This window comes from Caenorhabditis elegans, chromosome IV (assembly GCF_000002985.6).
Source record: "Caenorhabditis elegans chromosome IV".
NCBI lineage: Eukaryota > Metazoa > Nematoda > Chromadorea > Rhabditida > Rhabditidae > Caenorhabditis > Caenorhabditis elegans.
The window spans coordinates 3,193,507-3,212,817 of record NC_003282.8 but is presented as its reverse complement, the minus strand read 5'-3'; the positions used below and the strand labels follow the sequence as shown (position 1 = coordinate 3,212,817).

The 19,311-nt window shown below is 38.9% G+C and overlaps 2 protein-coding genes, 1 non-coding gene and 1 pseudogene across 4 annotated transcripts; 3 read left to right on the top strand and 1 right to left on the bottom strand.

The window, feature by feature from the left end:
- Positions 1 to 2,235: 2,235 nt before the first annotated feature.
- Positions 2,236 to 8,259, top strand: puf-4 (annotated as a pseudogene). Its single transcript has 4 exons — positions 2,236 to 2,594; positions 2,795 to 3,128; positions 6,507 to 6,907; positions 7,942 to 8,259. Coding segments are annotated over exons 1-4 (1,412 nt in total).
- Positions 8,260 to 8,956: 697 nt separating this feature from the next.
- Y67D8B.5 (uncharacterized protein) lies at positions 8,957 to 10,476 on the bottom strand. Its single transcript, NM_171300.6, has 4 exons — positions 10,340 to 10,476; positions 10,205 to 10,292; positions 9,061 to 9,442; positions 8,957 to 9,018 (listed from the first exon to the last, which is right to left on the bottom strand). Coding segments are annotated over exons 1-4 (582 nt in total). The 5' UTR covers positions 10,451 to 10,476; the 3' UTR covers positions 8,957 to 9,017.
- On the top strand, positions 9,111 to 11,359 carry anr-47. Its single transcript, NR_101895.1, has 3 exons — positions 9,111 to 10,715; positions 10,933 to 11,020; positions 11,071 to 11,359.
- Positions 10,607 to 11,349, top strand: Y67D8B.3 (uncharacterized protein). Its single transcript, NM_001276812.2, has 3 exons — positions 10,607 to 10,715; positions 10,933 to 11,020; positions 11,071 to 11,349. The coding sequence occupies exons 1-3, from the start codon at positions 10,632 to 10,634 to the stop codon at positions 11,256 to 11,258; spliced, it is 360 nt and encodes a 119-aa protein (NP_001263741.1). The 5' UTR covers positions 10,607 to 10,631; the 3' UTR covers positions 11,259 to 11,349.
- Positions 11,360 to 19,311: the final 7,952 nt, after the last annotated feature.

Below are 19,311 nucleotides of genomic sequence, written 5' to 3'. Positions count from 1 at the left end.
CATATTACATTGCCCACTTTTACCGCTACTTGCCGACTGAATTCACAATTTTTTCATATGGAAATTATTTCAGCATCTGCAAAAAATATTTATTTATCAGTTTTAATAAGAAAACACGGAAAAATCGGTGAAAAACACAAGAAAACAAAGCAAGTACAAAATGTCGTAAAATGCGGTGTATTGTGTGCAAACACCGATTTTTCGCATTTTTTCTCGGCCCTCGTTCGAAAAAAGTTGCAGTGAGAGCCTAAACATGCACTTTACTGGACAATTCGGTCTTTTCGAGCTCAAATCTATGTAACCCTTGAGGGATTTTCGTAAAAGGTTCAAGTAGAATAAAATATCTCGATTTTCACCTAAAAGCTGTAAATATGACATAAATTTGCATTCTAAAGAAAATTGGATGAAAAACTGTGATTTTTTAGTTCAAAAGCGCCTGTGAATCACTAAAAATTATCGAAATATAGTGAGAAAAATGGCGAAAAGTAGGATTTTTGTCAAAACTAGCCATATTTCATGGAAAAATGTGATTTTTTGGGAAATTTCACTATGAAATTCGGCATCGAATTGAAAATTGAGGAAAAATATGGTTTCCTTCAAAAAAATACAAACATTTGAATCTCTGAAAAGCCAGAAAAACCAGAAAACAAACTTTGCCGGGCCTCGAAGCGACTGAAAACGGCGCGCGCGCGCGCGCGGAGACTAGGGGTACGGTAGATTGGAACATTTGTGGGCCTAGAAATAAATCATTGGTGCAGGACTTTTCGATTATTGCTGATTGTGAGAAAAAGTGTCGTTTTTCGATTGTTCCAAATTTTTAGTTGTTTTGATTTTTCGATTTTCTCTGAAAAACATCAAAAAATCGAAAAACCGACACCCTTGCTCCGGAGCTCAACAAAAAAAACATCAAAATTAAAAGTTTTGAAAAAATAATCCATTAAATTTTCCAATTATATTTGGCCTACATGCCTATATGTCTACATGCCTACATGCCTACATTCCTACATGTCTACATGCCTACATGCCTACATGCCTGCATGCCTACATGCCTACATGCCTACATGCCTACATGCCGACATGACCTTTGAATTGTTGAAAAAAAAAACTGCTTTTAGTTAAATTTTGCAGTTTTTTAAAAAGCTTTCCGTACAAGCTAGCACACTTCGCGCATTTTTCTTCATTTTTCGAGACTTTTTTCACATGTGTCGATTTACGCAGCATCTCACTGTAAATATATATTTTTCAGTGCGGCTAGGAGTTGGCTGAGTCTTACTGTAGTATTGTATGTTATTAAGCAGTTTTCCTAAAATTTGCCGTCTTAATATTCAAAATCTGAACCACTATTTTCTAACGAAAATGCCCAGAAATTACAACAAAAAAAAAACATTGTTTTAATGATCGGAGAAGTCAAGCTCAAAACGAAGTCGGCCCGATTTGTTTGTAGTTTGAACTTGTTTCGATGGTCCCGAGACTTGTTGTTGCCTATTCGAATCCAGTCGTTCATCGATTTTTCCAATTTCTTTGAATTTCAAAACTGATTTTGTAGTTTGGTCGTCGAGTATTCTGAGCATGCGACCACCGAACATTGAAACATGGTCTTCATTCAAGATTTTGGACATTTGTGCCGTCTTATCCGGTCTCTCGAGCCGTTTTCTTCTTAGTTTCGCATTAGTTTTTTCTGGTTGTAAATTTTGTGAAATATTCCCAATTTCTTGAATAGATTTTTTCTCTCTAACCTACCTTTTTGCGAATTCTGGCGACGCTATAATGGGTCTCGCCACGACGAAACATGTTTAAATAGGCTTAGAAGCGTGCACTTTTGAGTAGTACAGTACCCACAATTTTCATAAAATGTTTTACACATTTTTTTTATTGTCGTGTTCTTCTTGGTTTTCAAACGGAAAATCTTTGAAAATTGCGAAGAAGGAAAAACCGGTTACTGTATCGTTTAAAGGCGCACATATAGGTCATTCAAAAAATTTTCAGTCGTGTCGAGACCGGCTACTGTACTTTTGCGTGAATAAAGTTAATATGTAATATTCATTTTGAATTTTGGATTTTCAGTGTTTTTTAGATAAAATCAAGAAATTCAAATTGAAAAATCGGGCTCCGCCCATATCTTGGTGTTTTTAAAGCCTACGGTACTCTCTTGACTTTTCTCACATTTTTCAATTTTTTTTTATACTGAAACTTTGCAGGTAATCTCCATCTACTAATCCCCACCACGACCAAAAAATGAGCCAAAATAACTCTCCAGCCCCATCGGCCACCACTGCCAATCTCATCAACGGTCGAAACCACGAGAGCCCAGCCACCTCGGATGCTCGGATGTTCCAAACGGCAACCATCGGTGGATGTTTCAACGGTTTACAATATACTCCCCACCGCAACGCTCAACATCCACTTGGCTCGAAATGCCCGAATGCTCCAAAATCTAACAAGGCAACTGCTACATCGTATCATCAGCGACCGGATACTCCGAGATACCAGCAGCGAGCTTCAACGCCATCAATGACTCCAACCGCTCGTTTCGGATACCATGGGATTCGTCCACTTTTCAATGGATATAATCAGAAGCATTCGGGCATTTTTAAGTTAGTTTTTATGAAAAAATTGAGCGTAATTTAGAGTTTTTAACTAGATTTCCAAAAAAAAAGAGTTAAAAATTTTACGAATATTTTCTGGAAGATAGTGTTCTAAGAAACTAAGAAAACTACTCAGAAGAATCATTTTTCTTCGAAAATTTCCATAAATAAATTAATTTTTCAAAAATCAAAAAAAAAAAACTTTTCAGTTCGCCGGCCAACCGCAGCATTGTCCAGAAGTCGACTCTTCCAATTTGGGCAAGCGATGAACATGGCAACGTGGCAGATACCGTAACCTTGGATGACGTCATCCAAATGGATTCTCTCATGGAATTTATGAAGGATAAGAACGGTTGTCGATTCCTTCAGGACCAATATTCAGAGGATTGCCACGTGGAATCTCATCAGAAAATCTTCGAGCAGCTGGTGGCGGATCGTGTGATCTTCTTGGATCAATGCAAGCATATGTTCGGAAACTTCTTTGTTCAACGCGTTTTGGAGTGTTCCGATGCAGAAGAACAGAAGATTATTGTGGAGTATTTGGCTAGTGACTTGTACACATTGTGCTTGGACAAGAGCGCCTGCCGTGTTGTTCAGCTCGCTTTTGAGTTAAGAATTGAGTGAGATTGGGGGTTTTGAGTGAGGCCGAGGATTTTGAGTGAGGCTGAGGATTTTGAGTGAGGCTGAGGATTTTGAGTGAGGCCGAGGATTTTGAGTGAGGCTGAGGATTTTGAGTGAGGCTGAGGATTTTGAGTGAGGCTGAGGATTTTGAGTGAGGCCGAGGATTTTGAGTGAGGCTCAGGATTTTGAGTGAGGTTGAAGAATTTGAGTGAGGCTGAAGAGTTTAAGTGAGGCTGAGGATTTTGAGTGAGGCTCAGGATTTTGAGTGAGGCTCAGGATTATGAGTGAGGCTCAGGATTATGAGTGAGGTTGAAGAATTTGAGTGAGGCTGAAGAGTTTAAGTGAGGCTGAGGATTTTGAGTGAGGCTGAGGATTTTGAGTGAGGCTGAGGATTTTGAGTGAGGCTGAGGATTTTGAGTGAGGCTGAGGATTTTGAGTGAGGCTGAGGATTTTGAGTGAGGCTGAGGATTTTGAGTGAGGCTGAGGATTTTGAGTGAGGCTGAGGATTTTGAGTGAGGCTGAGGATTTTGAGTGAGGCTGAGGATTTTGAGTGAGGCTGAGGATTTTGAGTGAGGCTGAGGATTTTGAGTGAGGTGGAAGAATTTGAGTGAGGCCGAGGATTTTGAGTGAGGCCGAGGATTTTGAGTGAGGCTGAGGATTTTGAGTGAGGCTCAGGATTTTGAGTGAGGCTGAGGATTTTGAGTGAGGCTGAGGATTTTGAGTGAGGCTGAGGATTTTGAGTGAGGCTCAGGATTTTGAGTGAGGCTCAGGATTATGAGTGAGGCTCAGGATTATGAGTGAGGTTGAAGAATTTGAGTGAGGCTGAAGAGTTTAAGTGAGGCTGAGGATTTTGAGTGAGGCTCAGGATTTTGAGTGAGGCTCAGGATTATGAGTGAGGTTGAAGAATTTGAGTGAGGCTGAAGAGTTTAAGTGAGGCTGAGGATTTTGAGTGAGGCTCAGGATTTTGAGTGAGGCTCAGGATTATGAGTGAGGTTGAAGAATTTGAGTGAGGCTGAAGAGTTTAAGTGAGGCTCAGGATTTTGAGTGAGGCTCAGGATTTTGAGTGAGGCTCAGGATTTTGAGTGAGGTTGAAGAATTTGAGTGAGGCTGAAGAGTTTAAGTGAGGCTGAGGATTTTGAGTGAGGCTCAGGATTTTGAGTGAGGCTGAGGATTTTGAGTGAGGCTGAGGATTTTGAGTGAGGCTGAGGATTTTGAGTGAGGCTGAGGATTTTGAGTGAGGCTGAGGATTTTGAGTGAGGCTGAGGATTTTGAGTGAGGCTCAGGATTTTGAGTGAGGCTCAGGATTTTGAGTGAGGCTCAGGATTTTGAGTGAGGTTGAAGAATTTGAGTGAGGCTGAAGAGTTTAAGTGAGGCTGAAGATTTTGAGTGAGGCTCAGGATTTTGAGTGAGGCTCAGGATTATGAGTGAGGTTGAAGAATTTGAGTGAGGCTGAAGAGTTTAAGTGAGGCTGAGGATTTTGAGTGAGGCTCAGGATTTTGAGTGAGGCTCAGGATTTTGAGTGAGGCTCAGGATTTTGAGTGAGGCTCAGGATTTTGAGTGAGGCTCAGGATTTTGAGTGAGGCTGAGGATTTTGAGTGAGGCTGAGGATTTTGAGTGAGGCTCAGGATTTTGAGTGAGGCTCAGGATTTTGAGTGAGGCTCAGGATTTTGAGTGAGGCTCAGGATTTTGAGTGAGGCTCAGGATTTTGAGTGAGGCTCAGGATTATGAGTGAGGTTGAAGAATTTGAGTGAGGCTGAAGAGTTTAAGTGAGGCTGAGGATTTTGAGTGAGGCTCAGGATTTTGAGTGAGGCTCAGGATTTTGAGTGAGGCTCAGGATTTTGAGTGAGGCTCAGGATTTTGAGTGAGGCTCAGGATTATGAGTGAGGTTGAAGAATTTGAGTGAGGCTGAAGAGTTTAAGTGAGGCTGAGGATTTTGAGTGAGGCTCAGGATTTTGAGTGAGGCTCAGGATTTTGAGTGAGGCTCAGGATTTTGAGTGAGGCTCAGGATTATGAGTGAGGTTGAAGAATTTGAGTGAGGCTGAAGAGTTTAAGTGAGGCTGAGGATTTTGAGTGAGGCTCAGGATTTTGAGTGAGGCTGAGGATTTTGAGTGAGGCTGAGGATTTTGAGTGAGGCTGAGGATTTTGAGTGAGGCTGAGGATTTTGAGTGAGGCTGAGGATTTTGAGTGAGGCTGAAGAATTTGAGTGAGGCTGAAGAGTTTAAGTGAGGCTGAGGATTTTGAGTGAGGCTCAGGATTTTGAGTGAGGCTCAGGATTTTGAGTGAGGCTCAGGATTATGAGTGAGGTTGAAGAATTTGAGTGAGGCTGAAGAGTTTAAGTGAGGCTGAGGATTTTGAGTGAGGCTCAGGATTTTGAGTGAGGCTCAGGATTTTGAGTGAGGCTCAGGATTTTGAGTGAGGCTCAGGATTTTGAGTGAGGCTCAGGATTTTGAGTGAGGCTCAGGATTTTGAGTGAGGCTCAGGATTATGAGTGAGGTTGAAGAATTTGAGTGAGGCTGAAGAGTTTAAGTGAGGCTGAGGATTTTGAGTGAGGCTCAGGATTTTGAGTGAGGCTCAGGATTTTGAGTGAGGCTCAGGATTATGAGTGAGGCTCAGGATTATGAGTGAGGTTGAAGAATTTGAGTGAGGCTGAAGAGTTTAAGTGAGGCTGAGGATTTTGAGTGAGGCTGAGGATTTTGAGTGAGGCTGAGGATTTTGAGTGAGGCTCAGGATTTTGAGTGAGGCTCAGGATTATGAGTGAGGCTCAGGATTATGAGTGAGGCTGAGGATTATGAGTGAGGCTGAAGAATTTGAGTGAGGCTCAAGAGTTTAAGTGAGGCTCAGGATTTTGAGTGAGGCTCAGGATTTTGAGTGAGGCTCAGGATTTTGAGTGAGGCTCAGGATTATGAGTGAGGCTCAGGATTATGAGTGAGGTTGAAGAATTTGAGTGAGGCTGAAGAGTTTAAGTGAGGCTGAGGATTTTGAGTGAGGCTCAGGATTTTGAGTGAGGCTCAGGATTTTGAGTGAGGCTCAGGATTTTGAGTGAGGTTGAAGAATTTGAGTGAGGCTGAAGAGTTTAAGTGAGGCTGAGGATTTTGAGTGAGGCTCAGGATTTTGAGTGAGGCTCAGGATTATGAGTGAGGTTGAAGAATTTGAGTGAGGCTGAAGAGTTTAAGTGAGGCTGAGGATTTTGAGTGAGGCTGAGGATTTTGAGTGAGGCTCAGGATTTTGAGTGAAACATAGACATATGTTTAGTTTGTCTGCTTAATGTTAAAAATCATTAAACATATTACTTTATTTCAGAAGCTTGAAGTCGTACTGGCATCCCGTTTGGCATCGGAACTCCGTGGTGTGGATCTCACCCACGCATGCATTGATCAAAACGGGAACCACGTCATTCAACAGCTCCTCAAGACATTGCCACCGTCTTCGTGGCAGTTTCTCGTGGAATTCTTCTCTCGTGACACAAATTTCGTCGAAGTCTGCGAGGATAAGTACGTTTGCCGTGTGATTCAATCAACGCTGGAAACGCTTTCGAAACGCGAGCAGCTGGTGGCTCTTCGTCGACTCGTCGGGGTTATTATCCGGAATTGTGGACAACTGGCTTCGAATGAGTTTGCCAACTACGTCGTTCGACACGTCATCAAATGTGACGATGCCGAGATGACCATCTATCGTGACGTCATCATTGAGAAGTGCTTGTTGTGAGTTGGAAACTTGTGGATTTCACTTTAAAAAATACTTTGGATCCGAAGAAAATGTCCGTTAAGTTTTTGTTCAAAAAGTCATGTACTCCTCTCGGAAAAGCACCAGACACGCCCACACATGTAGTGCCCTAGGTCCAGTAATTTTTTCAACGGCTAAATCAGGGCTGGGCGACAATTGCCGTTCGGTAAATTGATTCGACGACAAATTCGGCAAATCGGCACATTGCCGCTTTGCCGATTTGCCGATTTGCCGAAATAAATCGTTGGCCGCCTATCCCTGGGCTAAAGTACACGTGGTGTCCGGCTGTACCATTACGGTTTGATCTACGAAAAATGCGGGAATATTTTCCCAGAAAATTGTGACGTCAGCACGCTCTTAACCATGCGAAATCAGATGAGATGTCTGCGTCTCAACTCCCGCATTATTTGAAGATCAAACCAAAATGAGACTACTTGACACCACGTGAAATTACCCCAGAAATGGGCGGAGCTTAACCGCCTCTTTTTTATACAAATATTGCTGTTTTTCTGTTAAACACACCCAACTTTTTGTGATTTTTCAACGAAAAGTCAAAAATCAGAAAACTGCAATAAACCTGTAAAAAAGGTTTTCACCAAGAGGTTTATTTATGACATCACGGGGTTCTGGTCTTCCTCATGAATTTTTCGCGCTCCATTGACAATCGCCTGCCGGGGCAACGCGTGGAAAAGTGTCGTGTACTCCACGCGGACAAATACATTTAGTTCGCAACTAAAATCGAGCTGCGACGCGACACGCAACGCGATACGCAACGCGCCGTAAATCTACCCCAGATATGGCCGAGCAAAAATGGCCTAGTTCGGAAAACTCTTCCATTTCCATTTATGAGGGAAGCCAGAAATCCGTGTGACATGGCCTGGAAAACATAAAAATTTAAAAACTCGGCCACCAGTTTTTTCTCGCTTTTTCCATGCCACGTTTCAATTAAGTTGTAGGTTTAAATTTATAGGTTCAAAAATTTAAATTTTTCCTCAAAATTTCCCATTTTCAGGCAAAACCTGCTGTCAATGTCACAGGAAAAGTATGCGAGTCACGTGGTCGAGATTGCGCTTTGCTCCGCCCCCAATTGATCGTCGAAATGATGAACGAAATTTTCGACGGATACGTTCCGCATCCGGAGACGAATCGTGACGGACATCCTCCTATTCCACCAATACGGAAACTACGTCGTTCAACAGATGATCCACGTGGCCGGTCAGAGCACGGAGCAGAAGTGGCTCGAGCGAATCCGTGAACGTGTCGTCCGGAATGCGTCACGTCTTGAACGATTCTCGTCCGGCAAGAAAATCATCGCCACACTTGGACTTTGATTTCGAATTGTTTGCCCATTTTTTTGTTGTGTAAAATGTACTATGACCCCCCTCCCTCTAAATACTCGCGTTTTAAATTAAACTCCACCCCCCTAACATTTTGTTCCTTAAATCTTGCCTTCTTCTTCTCCACTTCTCCACTCACTTTTCCCCTCTTATTATATTGCACCTTAAAGCTTCGGCTTCATATGATATGAATGAGTAAGCATGTAAAGTTTTGTTTTTGAAGACTTGATTTTTTTGTTTGTTGGAATATGAAGTTTTTATTTATTGGCAGCTGAATTAAAACTGGAATTTCAGTCAAACTTTGAACGGTGAATATCGATTTTTTGTGCTTATATTATTGTTCAGATATTGATGAGTAAATTAGTATAATTTTCAATAATTGGACTTTTCATCATACCAACCAAGGTTTTATGAAAGAAAAAAGAAGGGCTTCATATGATTTTGCAGTAGTTTTGAATTTTTGAAAAAAAAAGCTTTTGGTTAAATTTTGCAATTTTTTAAAATAACCTTCCGGACAAGCTAGCATACTTTTTTTGGTATTTTATCCATCACCTTAGGGTCCTGTTAAAACCGTATTGAATTCATACTAGTTTTCCCATGAGGTCTGCCCATTATTTGACACCTTTGCCAGAAGAAGTTTGGTGGCAATTTAAATAGTTGGATCATAGAGAAAAACAAAAAAAAAACTTTCAAGAACTAATTTATTCATTTCATCTCCAGTTCAAACATTTTGGCCTCTAGTAGCTTGAACTCTGAAAAAAAAATCTGAAATTCCATACATTTTCCAGTCATACCATTTGTCTATCTTTTCGGATTTTTTCGACGTCTCCATTGATTTTCCAGATTTCCCCGATTTCCCCGATTTCCCCGAATTGACCGATTCCGCCGATTTTTTGTTCGTCATCTTATCCGATTTTCTAGAGCTTCTCAAAGTGTCTGCATCAGGATTCACGGATTCGGATGGTTTATTAGCCGATTGACGGGAGGATCGTTTTGACAGACGAGATGGATCAGGTCCAGCTGCTTGGCTTGGGACTTGTGGAGCTGGTTCAGGCACATTGAGTGGCGGCGGCGGCGGCGGCTCTGGTCCATCTTTCTTCTCCATTTTTGCCTGTTTCGATATTTTAGGATCTTCTTCGACGACGATCATTGTCAAATGGGTACACTCTTTTTCTTCTGGAAAAATGAAAAATACATCATTTTGAAGTTTCGACGTGCTGTCAGCCTGTCTCATTTCTGCTTGATCTACGTAGATCTACAAAAAATGCGGGTGTTGAGACGCAGAGTTCTCAACTGATTTCGAGTGGTTAAAAACGCGCTGACGTCACATTTTTTGGGCAATAGAATACCATGCTTTTTGTAGATCAAACCGTGATGGGCCAGCCCCTGGCACCACGTGTAAACGGCTTTAATTACTAACTGTCAGCAAGGATTCCTAAACTAGCATTTTGCACAACAACAAAAAATGGGAAAATTTGGCTCAAAATTCTCAAAAACCAGCAAAAATTGACAGTAAGTAACTAATTTTAAAATTCGCGCGCAAACTAATTTACGCGGGAATTCAAAAATTTTTTGTGTTGTGCACAAAAACAGGGTTATTATTTTATTATACTTTCTGTATTATACGATTTTCCGGCAAATCGGCAAACCGGCCAATTGGCAATTTGTCGAATTTGCCGGAAAAAAAACAGATGCCAAAACTTTTCGGCAAATTGTGGTTTTGCCCAATTTTTTGAAATTTCAGAATTTCAATTTCAATATGCGAAATTGTACGCATCTTATGAATGTTAATATCTAGAATAAACCAAAAGAAATTTCAGAAATGCACAGTTTTTATTGGTTTCGTCTTATCAAAACCGTCACTAAAAACTTCCGCCAAATTGATGTTCGGCAAATTGGCAAATCGGCAAGATTTGCCAAACGGTCATTGCAACTCACTTTTAATGTACATTAACGAAACGATGAACCAAATCAGACAGCTCACAAAACAAATACCCGATCCATAAACCAACATCCATATGAACCACTGCAAAAAAAATCTGACATTTTTCTGAAAATTTCCCCATTACTCACCGATGGTAGATTGTCTTGAGAATGGTCACGAATCGGTATGTTGTGTCCGAAAAATTCCACGTATTCGATGACATTGTTGGAGCTATTGAGCAAAACGGTAGAGTTGACCATTTTTCAAAAACTTTCAAAAAATAAAATGGCGGAAATGATTGGATTTTCGTGGATTTTATTTGTTCCGTTTGCTGTTTTTTAATTTATTGAATTAAATTGAATTAAATTAAACGTGAATTAAATAGTTTTTATCTAAAATTCGGGAACTTTTTCTCATTTCCGAAAATAATTTCACCGAAGAATGTCCAACTCAACCATCACAAAAACCGTGCTAAGTGGAATTGATACCAACGTCCAGCGGTATCCATCTTATCATTATCCAGAGGTCAGTGAAAATCCCTACTTCCTTGTTCTTCTATCACCCGCGTCGTATGTAGCGACCGACATCTTGTGGGCCATCCTTCTAGCTTCACCCTCAAGATGTCCGCCGCTCATTTCGTCAACTGGCGCCGGCGGAAGTTCGATTCATCGCGAAGCTCGACCGATGTCGGCTGCTCATTTAGACTACAAACTACAAACTACAAAAAAAAACATTTTTTCAGTGGTTCATATATCCCATATTTCTAGCAAGTGCTATCTGCTGTTGTAGCTGCATGGTTTGGTCCATCGCGTCTTTTATGTACTTTAGAAGTTAGTTTTGACTCTTGAATTTTTGAAAGTAATCCGAAATTAATTTCCAGAAGACCAACAATGCACAGTTATTGTAGTGATTGACGAGAAACCAGAAAAATCATCTAAATCTAAGAAAAAGCCTCCGAAAACGCCTAAGGAAATGGAAAACGGACCGTCAGTGGCCAAAAAGTCTTTGGAAACTTCTAAGAAGTCTGAAAAATCTGGAAATTCTTCGAAAATGAGCGCTAAAGCTTAACTTTTGGTAGTTTTTAAGTCGATATGCTACTTTTTGTAATGGATTTTAAACTGAATTAAACTGAAAAAGAAAAATATTTGAATAAAACTTTCTTACTTTTTGTTCTTTGGGGTTTTCAACTACAATCCGGCGAGATGTCGGTCGCGAAAGCACGAGAAACGTCGGGTGCAGCAATTCGCTAAAAGTTGGCCGCAGCGAACCCGCGAATTGTCGGCCGCAACAGCGCTCTGTGTATTGTTCAGAGGTGGGTGGTAAACGATCTTTCCGTCAAATTGCCGGATTTGAAATTTTCGGAAAATTGGAAAACTGCCGGAATCGAAAATGTCCGGCAAATCGGCAATTAGCCGGAATTGAACTTTCCGGCAAATCGGCAAAGTGCCGGAACTGAAATTTCCGGCCAACCGGCAAATCTGCAAATTGTCGGAATCAAAAACTTCCGGCAAATCGACAAACTGCCAAATTGCCGATTCGCCGAATTTGCTGGAAAAACGGCAAATTGCGGTTTTGCACATTTTATATAAATTGAAATGTCAGAATTTCAATTTTAATCGGCAAAATTGTACGCATCCTATCCTATGAATGCGCCTACATCTATTTTGAAAAAATCGGCAAATCGGCAAATCGGCAAACCGGAAATTTGCCGAATCGTCAAATTCGTCGACAAAAAAAATTTGCCGCCCACCCCTGATGGGTATGCTCCAGGGGCGTGCGGCAAATTTGCTGAATTTGTCAAACTTGCCGTTTGCCGAGCTCGGCAAATTTCGAAATTTTTTACCGCACACATCAAAAATTTGACAATACTATTTTGACCAAAACTATTGATTTTACCCCAAAAATTTTTTAGCAAGATGACACAAAATTGAGTTCTTTTGATGCTTAAGCAGACACTTATTCAACAACCAGATTTTTATTCAGAATTCAGTAGTTTTGGTGCTCAAAAAAACATTTAAAAATATCAAATTTTTCGGAGTTTGTTAAGCACGGAAAAAGTTTCCGAATTTGCCGATTTTGCCGAGCTCGGCAAATTTTGAGATTTACCGCACACCCCTCGTACAAGGTCTCATGCTAGTCCCGATGCCTTGCAATAATCTGTTACTCAATACATAGGTGTCGTACAGTCCCTCCACTTTGCTCTGTGTTATTCTACTCCCAATACCTTGCAGCTGTGCTGCAGTGCAAAGCAAAAGGACCGTAGATCGCTATCTACCAAGTTACAGATATATTAGAGTTGTATATTTACGTGCCTGTTCGATTGATTGCGTTCAAATGTTTTAAAATTGGTTACAGTTGAGCGGCATGTAGAGATGTTTATCTATAGTTTAATCTATATCTGTAACTTGGCACATAGCAATTTACAGCCTTTCCGCTTTGCTGGGCGGCGGAGCAAAGCCTGTAGGCTGCTACATATGTGCCAAGTTACAGATATAGATTGGACTATAGATAAACATCTTTAAACCGCTTAGCGGCAAGACATTTGGAAATTCTTGTATCCTATAGTGCAATCTATATCTGTAACTTGGTACATTCGCGGCATTTGGCTCTAGCTTCTTGCCCAAGTTTGGCCCAAAAAATATTTACTTGGATCAGAAGTTGGCTAAACTTGGATTCAGGCGAAATCAAAGCGTAACCCAAGTTTCACCCAACTCTTGCCAAACTTTGGCCCAAAATTCATTTTGTTTCGTTTCAAACTTGGTTTGGCAAGAGTTGGGTGATACTTTGGTGAAACTTTGATGACGCCGGAATCCAAGTTTTGCCAAAGTCTTGCACAACTTGATCCAAGTTAATATTTTTTGGGTCAAACTTTGGCAAGACGCTAGAGCCAAATGCCGAATTGCACCTACAGTCCTTGGCGATGGGCGGCAGAGCAAAGCGAAGAAACTGCAGGTTGCTATGTACCAAGTTAAAGATCTAGTTCGGACTATATGTAGATAGGCATCAGGGGTGTGCGACAAATTTGCCGAATTCGCCGAGTTCGGCAAATTTTGAGATTTGCCGCACACCCCTGGTATGTTTCCAAATACTGTGTAAGCTCTGTGAAAACATTTTGAAACCTTCGGAAATTTAAAAAAAAAAAAAAAAGTTTTTTGAAGAAGTTCAATCTCCATTTTTTCAGTCTTTTTCAAAATAAAGCTATACCAGTGATGTTTCGTTGATCTTACTGCTCCGGCTCCATATTTGCGAGCTCTCCCTCTCTAACATCAAGCTCCCTTTTCTTTGACACATCTGAATCACTCGGGTTCATTCTGTGTGTTTTCTCTCACTGGTTGTCATATCAGCTTATCATTTTTTGTGCTGTGATACTTGGTGCTCAGACACACCAAAGTTCTGAGAATGGGAAATTTCTCGAAATCGCGGGTTTCTTGGCAAAGAACGCCGTTCTCTCGAAAATATATATACAAAAGTTGTAATTAATTGAAGCTAAATTTTCCACTTGGCCGAGGCGTCCAATGGAGGGAAACTATTTTTTCGGTAATTTTTCAATTGAGTATAACTCTAAAACTAGTGAAACTAGCAAGATACTTTTAATTAACAAAATGTAGCCTTAATTTTGCTCTACATGTTTGTAGTTAACAGAATTTTAATATCTCTACTCTGAAAAAATTTACAGCAGCTGACATTTTACGGGTCTGTTTTTGATAAACTGATTTCAAACAAAAATTCCTTGCGTTTTATTTCGCTTTTCAGACTAAATTATTATAAAATTTCGAAATTTTCTTAAAATATCAAAATATAACTCACTGAGAAGGTCAGAACAAAACTCAAATCCACCTGAAATTTGGATCTTAATTTTTTTTTCAGTGCATTTCTGTACTACTTTCTAGGCGCGTAAAATTGCTCCAAAACTGGATTTGGTAGACTTCTGACAATTAAAAAAAATTTAAAAAATTTAAAAAAATGAGGTAACAACAATACACATCTGAAAAGGTTTTGAAAATTTTTAATTTTTAGTAAAAATCTGAAAATTCAATCAACAAATTTCAGGTTTTTTCTCAAAAAAAAAAAATTTCGAATGCATTTAAAATTAATTCCAGCCTTAAAAGACATCATTAAATCCAATAAAATGTTTTTTTTTCAATAACTTTCTTCAGGAAAATATTGAATTGAGCATTTTTTAGATCGATTTTTTCTATCCCAAGTTACTCCACTGAGACTAATTTTTTTGAAAGTCGAACAAAAAAAGTTTGCTACAATTTTCGTATTCTAATTATGTTTTAATTATTTGTACTCAAACATTTAATGAGTTTGAAAGTGCTCAAAATTTTGGAAAATTTTGGAAAATTTGCCAATTTACCAAAACTCTGACTAAAATTTGAAAAATCTAAAAACTTTTGGTGTTTTTTATTTTTGATACAAAACCTTTTTGGAAAATTTAGACTATCATAAATGCAAAGACCTACCAATTTTAGGTGTCATTTACTTGAATTGTAGTTTACAAAAACGTTTAAAGGGGGAGTAGCGCCAGTGGGGATTTTGTCTAAATACACTTGCTATGATGATCTAAAACGACCAAATATCATGATAAAACACTCCAAAAAATTTTAGATTTTTTATTTTTTCCGGTCAAAAATTTGATAAATTGCCAATATTTTGAAAAATATGAGCTTTTGAGGAAATCCAATGCAATACAATGCATTAATACTAATAATTTTAAAAAAAAATGCATAAAAATGTAGAAAAAATTGTTTTTTGGACGGCTTCCAAAATTAAAATTATGAGTGGCAAAAACTGAGTAATTGCCACTTTTTTGACAGTAAATAAAACATTTTCAAAATTTTTTTTTGAAAATTTTTAAAAATTATATTTGGTAATTTTGGTTTCTCCACCTTTAATAAATTTCCAAACTTTTTTATATTAAATGAAAATTTAAATTTTAACCCCACTATCACAACCTATAATGTTGTTTCTCAGAAACTATGATCATATTGACAAAAAATTCGTTCGATCACTCATCAACATTTACATATTCGGGAACATATTCAAACCTTACAAACCGGATTAAGCTCTGTTTCTTTTTGTTGCTCACAATTTAAAAGATCACATGTCTCTCTCCGTCTCACCTGCCAACCAACCTACACATAATCTGCACAATCTTGTTTATCCTGTGAGCTTTCATAATTTTTTTCTTTTGCATTTTTGATAGCAGCTATGAAATTTGAGATTTTCTATGGGTTTTTATTCATTTTGCAAGATCTGAATTAGTTTTGAATTCCCGCGCAAAGGGCTAAATTTCATTTTTTAATTATTTAAATTTAAAACGATTTGAAACATAATTTTTCAAAAAAAAACTGTTTTTTTACAAAACAAATTGGGTTTAAACAGAAAATCACATTTTTGGTTTTTTTTGTATTGTTAAAAATTAAAAAATTTTGCCACAATTGATTTCTAACATTTTTTAATTTTTTTTTAAATCAAGATTTTTTTTTTGATTTTTTTTTGGAAAAATTTCAAAATTTCCATGATTTTTTAAAAATTTGCTGGAAAAATATGAAAACTTTAATCTCCAGGCTTTATAAATTGCCCAAATTATTTGATTTTCGAGAAAAAAAAGAAGCAAAATGTTACAATTAATGGGCGAAATTTTTTAAAATTTAATTTTCATTTTTTTAATTAATTTTTATTTTTAGTTTCGTACATTTTTCTACTTTTTTGAATTTTTGCCAAAAAGCCAAAAATGGGGAAAAATGTTTAAATATTTTTTAGAAAGTTGACCGAGAAATTTTTTTTTTTTTTAGTTAAAAACTTTATTGAAAATTTTTGAAAATTTCAATAGTGCATTTTTAAAATTTTTTTTTTGCTAATTTTTCAGTTTTGAACTAGTTTCCAATTTTTTATTACTCCGATTTTCCAATTTTCCCTGAAAAAAATTGCAAAAATTTTTTAAAAATTCCCGTCAGCACCTTTAGCCCTGAAAATACATGCTATTAAATGGAGCTCAAAAATAGCATCACTCTGAAATTTTTTTTTCTTGAATTTTTTTCATCTTTGACACATCACGTAGTCCTGACCAAAATAAAACATTAAACCTAGGTTTAAAGAAATCGAGCAATGAACATTTTTGCATCGCTTGAACCAGTTGGACTCCAAATTTCGGAGCACATTTACTCATCTAATCCCTCTAATCCCTCCGCCATCTCACAACCAGAAATTCCCGTAAAAATTAGTCAAAAAAGAGTATATCAGTTGTGATGTTAGATGCAAATATTTTTCTCGAAGGGCTATTCTCATTACGTAGACGACAGTGCTCACGGAGCATTATTTTGTGATTTGTGCGTAGTTTTAGAGCAGTTGTTTTCAAGAAGTTTATGTCTGTGTCTTGAACATTTCTGACTTCTTATCCATTTTTGTTTCCGCTTCCGGGTTTGCAAGAACTCATATCTCCATTTCTTTTTTGCTGAAAAAATCCCCCTATCCATTTCTAATACAAAAAATCTTTTTTCTTTTGGAGTTTCCGAAACCATTTGCTAAAAAAATGTCAGATTGGTAGGCTGAGGCCTGCCTGCCTATGTGCCTGCCTACGTACCTACCTACGTTGTACTTTCAACCAAAGTTTATATGAACCTTTCGTTCCATTCGTTAACTGAACTTTCAACAAATCGATTAAAGAGGGATGGCTTCAAAAGTAGGCAAAAGTTAGGCAGGTAGGCATCAGGAAGGTTTTTCGTAGGCGGCACTAGATAGGTACGTGAGCTAATGTCTGTGATGTATACAATTGATCGGTTGGGAGACAACAGTAAACATGGGGGTACAAGTCGTAGGTGATGACGCCCAAATTTCCGTCAAAATAATTATCTCCAAATGTTTTTCCGTCTACTTTTCAGTCGGCCTACGCCTACCTGAACAATTCTTTCGAAAAATGTATTATATTAAGAAGATGAGCACCAATCACCAGTGTTTTATGCCAAAATCTCGGTAATGTGGCACGAAAGCAGGCAAGTAGGCAGGCGAAGGCACGTAGGTATGCGAAGGTACGTAGGTAGGCGAAGGCACGCATGTAGTCAAAAGCACGTAGGTAGGTGAAGGTACGTAGGTAGGCGAAGGCACACATGTAGGCGAAAGCACGTAGGTAGGCGAAGGCATGCAGGTAGGCGAAGGTACGTAGGGAGACAAAGTCACGCAGGTTTGCGAAGGTATGTAGGTAGGCGAAGGCACGCAGGTATGCGAAGGTACGTAGGGATGCAAAACCAGGCAATTTTCGTCTCTTAGTTCACCGAATTTCCAAGCAGGTGAAGAAGTTGCCTGGTTTTTGCAAAGTTTTCTTCCAAGGTCTTCTTTGCGCGAGCACAAAAAAAAGTTCGCTCAGTTAATCTTTTTTTGCGTGAGCCCGAGTACAAAATGTTGAATGTACCCGGAGTTAGTTGCCTACAAAGTGATTTTTGTTCTAGTCTGACGTTTTTTTTTCTCATTCCAATTCGTAGTTTTATGTGACTAGTCTATATAAAAGCATTTTCCAATTCCGATTTTTCTCCGCATTATTATTTTCATTTTATATTTTTGTAAGCCCATCTCCAACTTCCGTGTTTTGAGATCAAACTAATGTTTTTTGGCTGGAAGGGGGAAGAGGGGGCTGAAGCCATGAGATCAAACAATTAATTTTTTTCTCGATTGAATCGAGTAGAAGTTCTGTGCTTTCGGAGATCAGTACATGCCAGTTATTATTTAAAATGGGTGCTTTTGGGAAATGAATTCAGTTTACCCTCGGTCTGAAATTCGGCTCAAATTTAAACTTTTTATGTAGGCATGTAGGCATGTAAGCATGTAGGCGTGTAGGCATGTAGGCATGCAATTTAGAACTTTGTTTAAATATTTGGCAAAAAATATTTGGAAACATTTTTTTTTATTGTTCCATCCAATTTTTTTTGTTTTTCAAGAAAGGTCTTTTTTTTCAAAAAGCTCACAAAGCATAGGCAAGTAGGCAGGCACATAGGCTTGCAGGTAGATATATTAAACAGCACGGAATAGGCTGAAGGTAGGCACATAGGCAAGCCTGCACACTTGAAAACTTACCTATATAGTATTTGATTTTCAACTTGTTCCTGTGAGGTTTTGATCTCATTCTCCCATTTTTTTGTTGTTTTTGTTATGAGTATTGCCGGCGAGAAAAAAGTTCAGGAAAACTATGACGTTTTTTTTTCCTGTCAAGAACATTTGGCATTTGATCTCACGATAAATTTTTAAGCTTTCTGCAAAATTCCACAAAAAAAATTCAAATCGATGAAATTCTGACCAATCACCGATTAGCTCCGCTCACATTTGACCAATGAGGGAATTTTCCTTTAAATTGCCTTTTGAGGTAGGCATGTAGGCATGTAGGCTTGTAGGGAAGTAGGCATGTAGGCATGTAGGCATGTAGGCATGTAGGCATGTAGGAATGTAGGCATGTAGGCATTGTAGGCATGTAGAAATGTAGGCATGTAGGCATGTAGGCATGTAGGCATGTAGGCATCTAGCCATGTAGGCATGTAGGCATCTAGGCATCTAGACATCTAGGCATCTAGGCATCTAGGCATCTAGGCATCTAGGCATCTAGCCATGTAGGCATGTAGGCATGTAGGGATTTAGCCATGTAGGCATGTAGGCATGTAGAAATGTAGGCATGTAGGCATGTAGGCATGTAGGCATGTAGACATGTAGGCATGTAGAAATGTAGGCGTGTAGGCGTGCATCACGTAGGTATGTAGGCATGTAGGCATGTAGGCATTGTAGGCATGTAGAAATGTAGGCATGTAGGCATGTAGGCATGTAGGCATGTAGGCATCTAGCCATGTAGGCATGTAGGCATCTAGGCATCTAGACATCTAGGCATCTAGGCATCTAAGCATCTAGGCATCTAGCCATCTAGGCATCTAGGCATCTAGGCATCTAGCCATGTAGGCATGTAGGCATGTAGGAATGTAGGCATGTAGGCATGTAGGCATCCAGGCATGTAGTCATGTAGTCATGTAGGCGTTGTAGGCATGTAGGCGTGTAGGCGTGCATCACGTAGGTATGTAGGCATGTAGGCATGTAGGCATTGTAGGCATGTAGAAATGTAGGCATGTAGGCATGTAGGCAT

What these genes read in the sequence shown, in the direction of transcription:
- Y67D8B.3 (NM_001276812.2), top strand. Translation starts at nt 10,632, where the DNA reads ATGTCCAACTCAACCATCACAAAAACCGTGCTAAGTGGAATTGATACC. An exon ending in CATCTTATCATTATCCAGAG is followed by an intron (nt 10,716 to 10,932) that starts GTCAGTGAAAAT and finishes ACATTTTTTCAG; the next exon opens with TGGTTCATATATCCCATATT. An exon ending in GTCTTTTATGTACTTTAGAA is followed by an intron (nt 11,021 to 11,070) that starts GTTAGTTTTGAC and finishes ATTAATTTCCAG; the next exon opens with AAGACCAACAATGCACAGTT.
- Y67D8B.5 (NM_171300.6), bottom strand. Translation starts at nt 10,450, where the DNA reads ATGGTCAACTCTACCGTTTTGCTCAATAGCTCCAACAATGTCATCGAA. An exon ending in CTCAAGACAATCTACCATCG is followed by an intron (nt 10,293 to 10,339) that starts GTGAGTAATGGG and finishes TTTTTTTTGCAG; the next exon opens with TGGTTCATATGGATGTTGGT. An exon ending in TTCGTTAATGTACATTAAAA is followed by an intron (nt 9,443 to 10,204) that starts GTGAGTTGCAAT and finishes TCATTTTTCCAG; the next exon opens with AAGAAAAAGAGTGTACCCAT.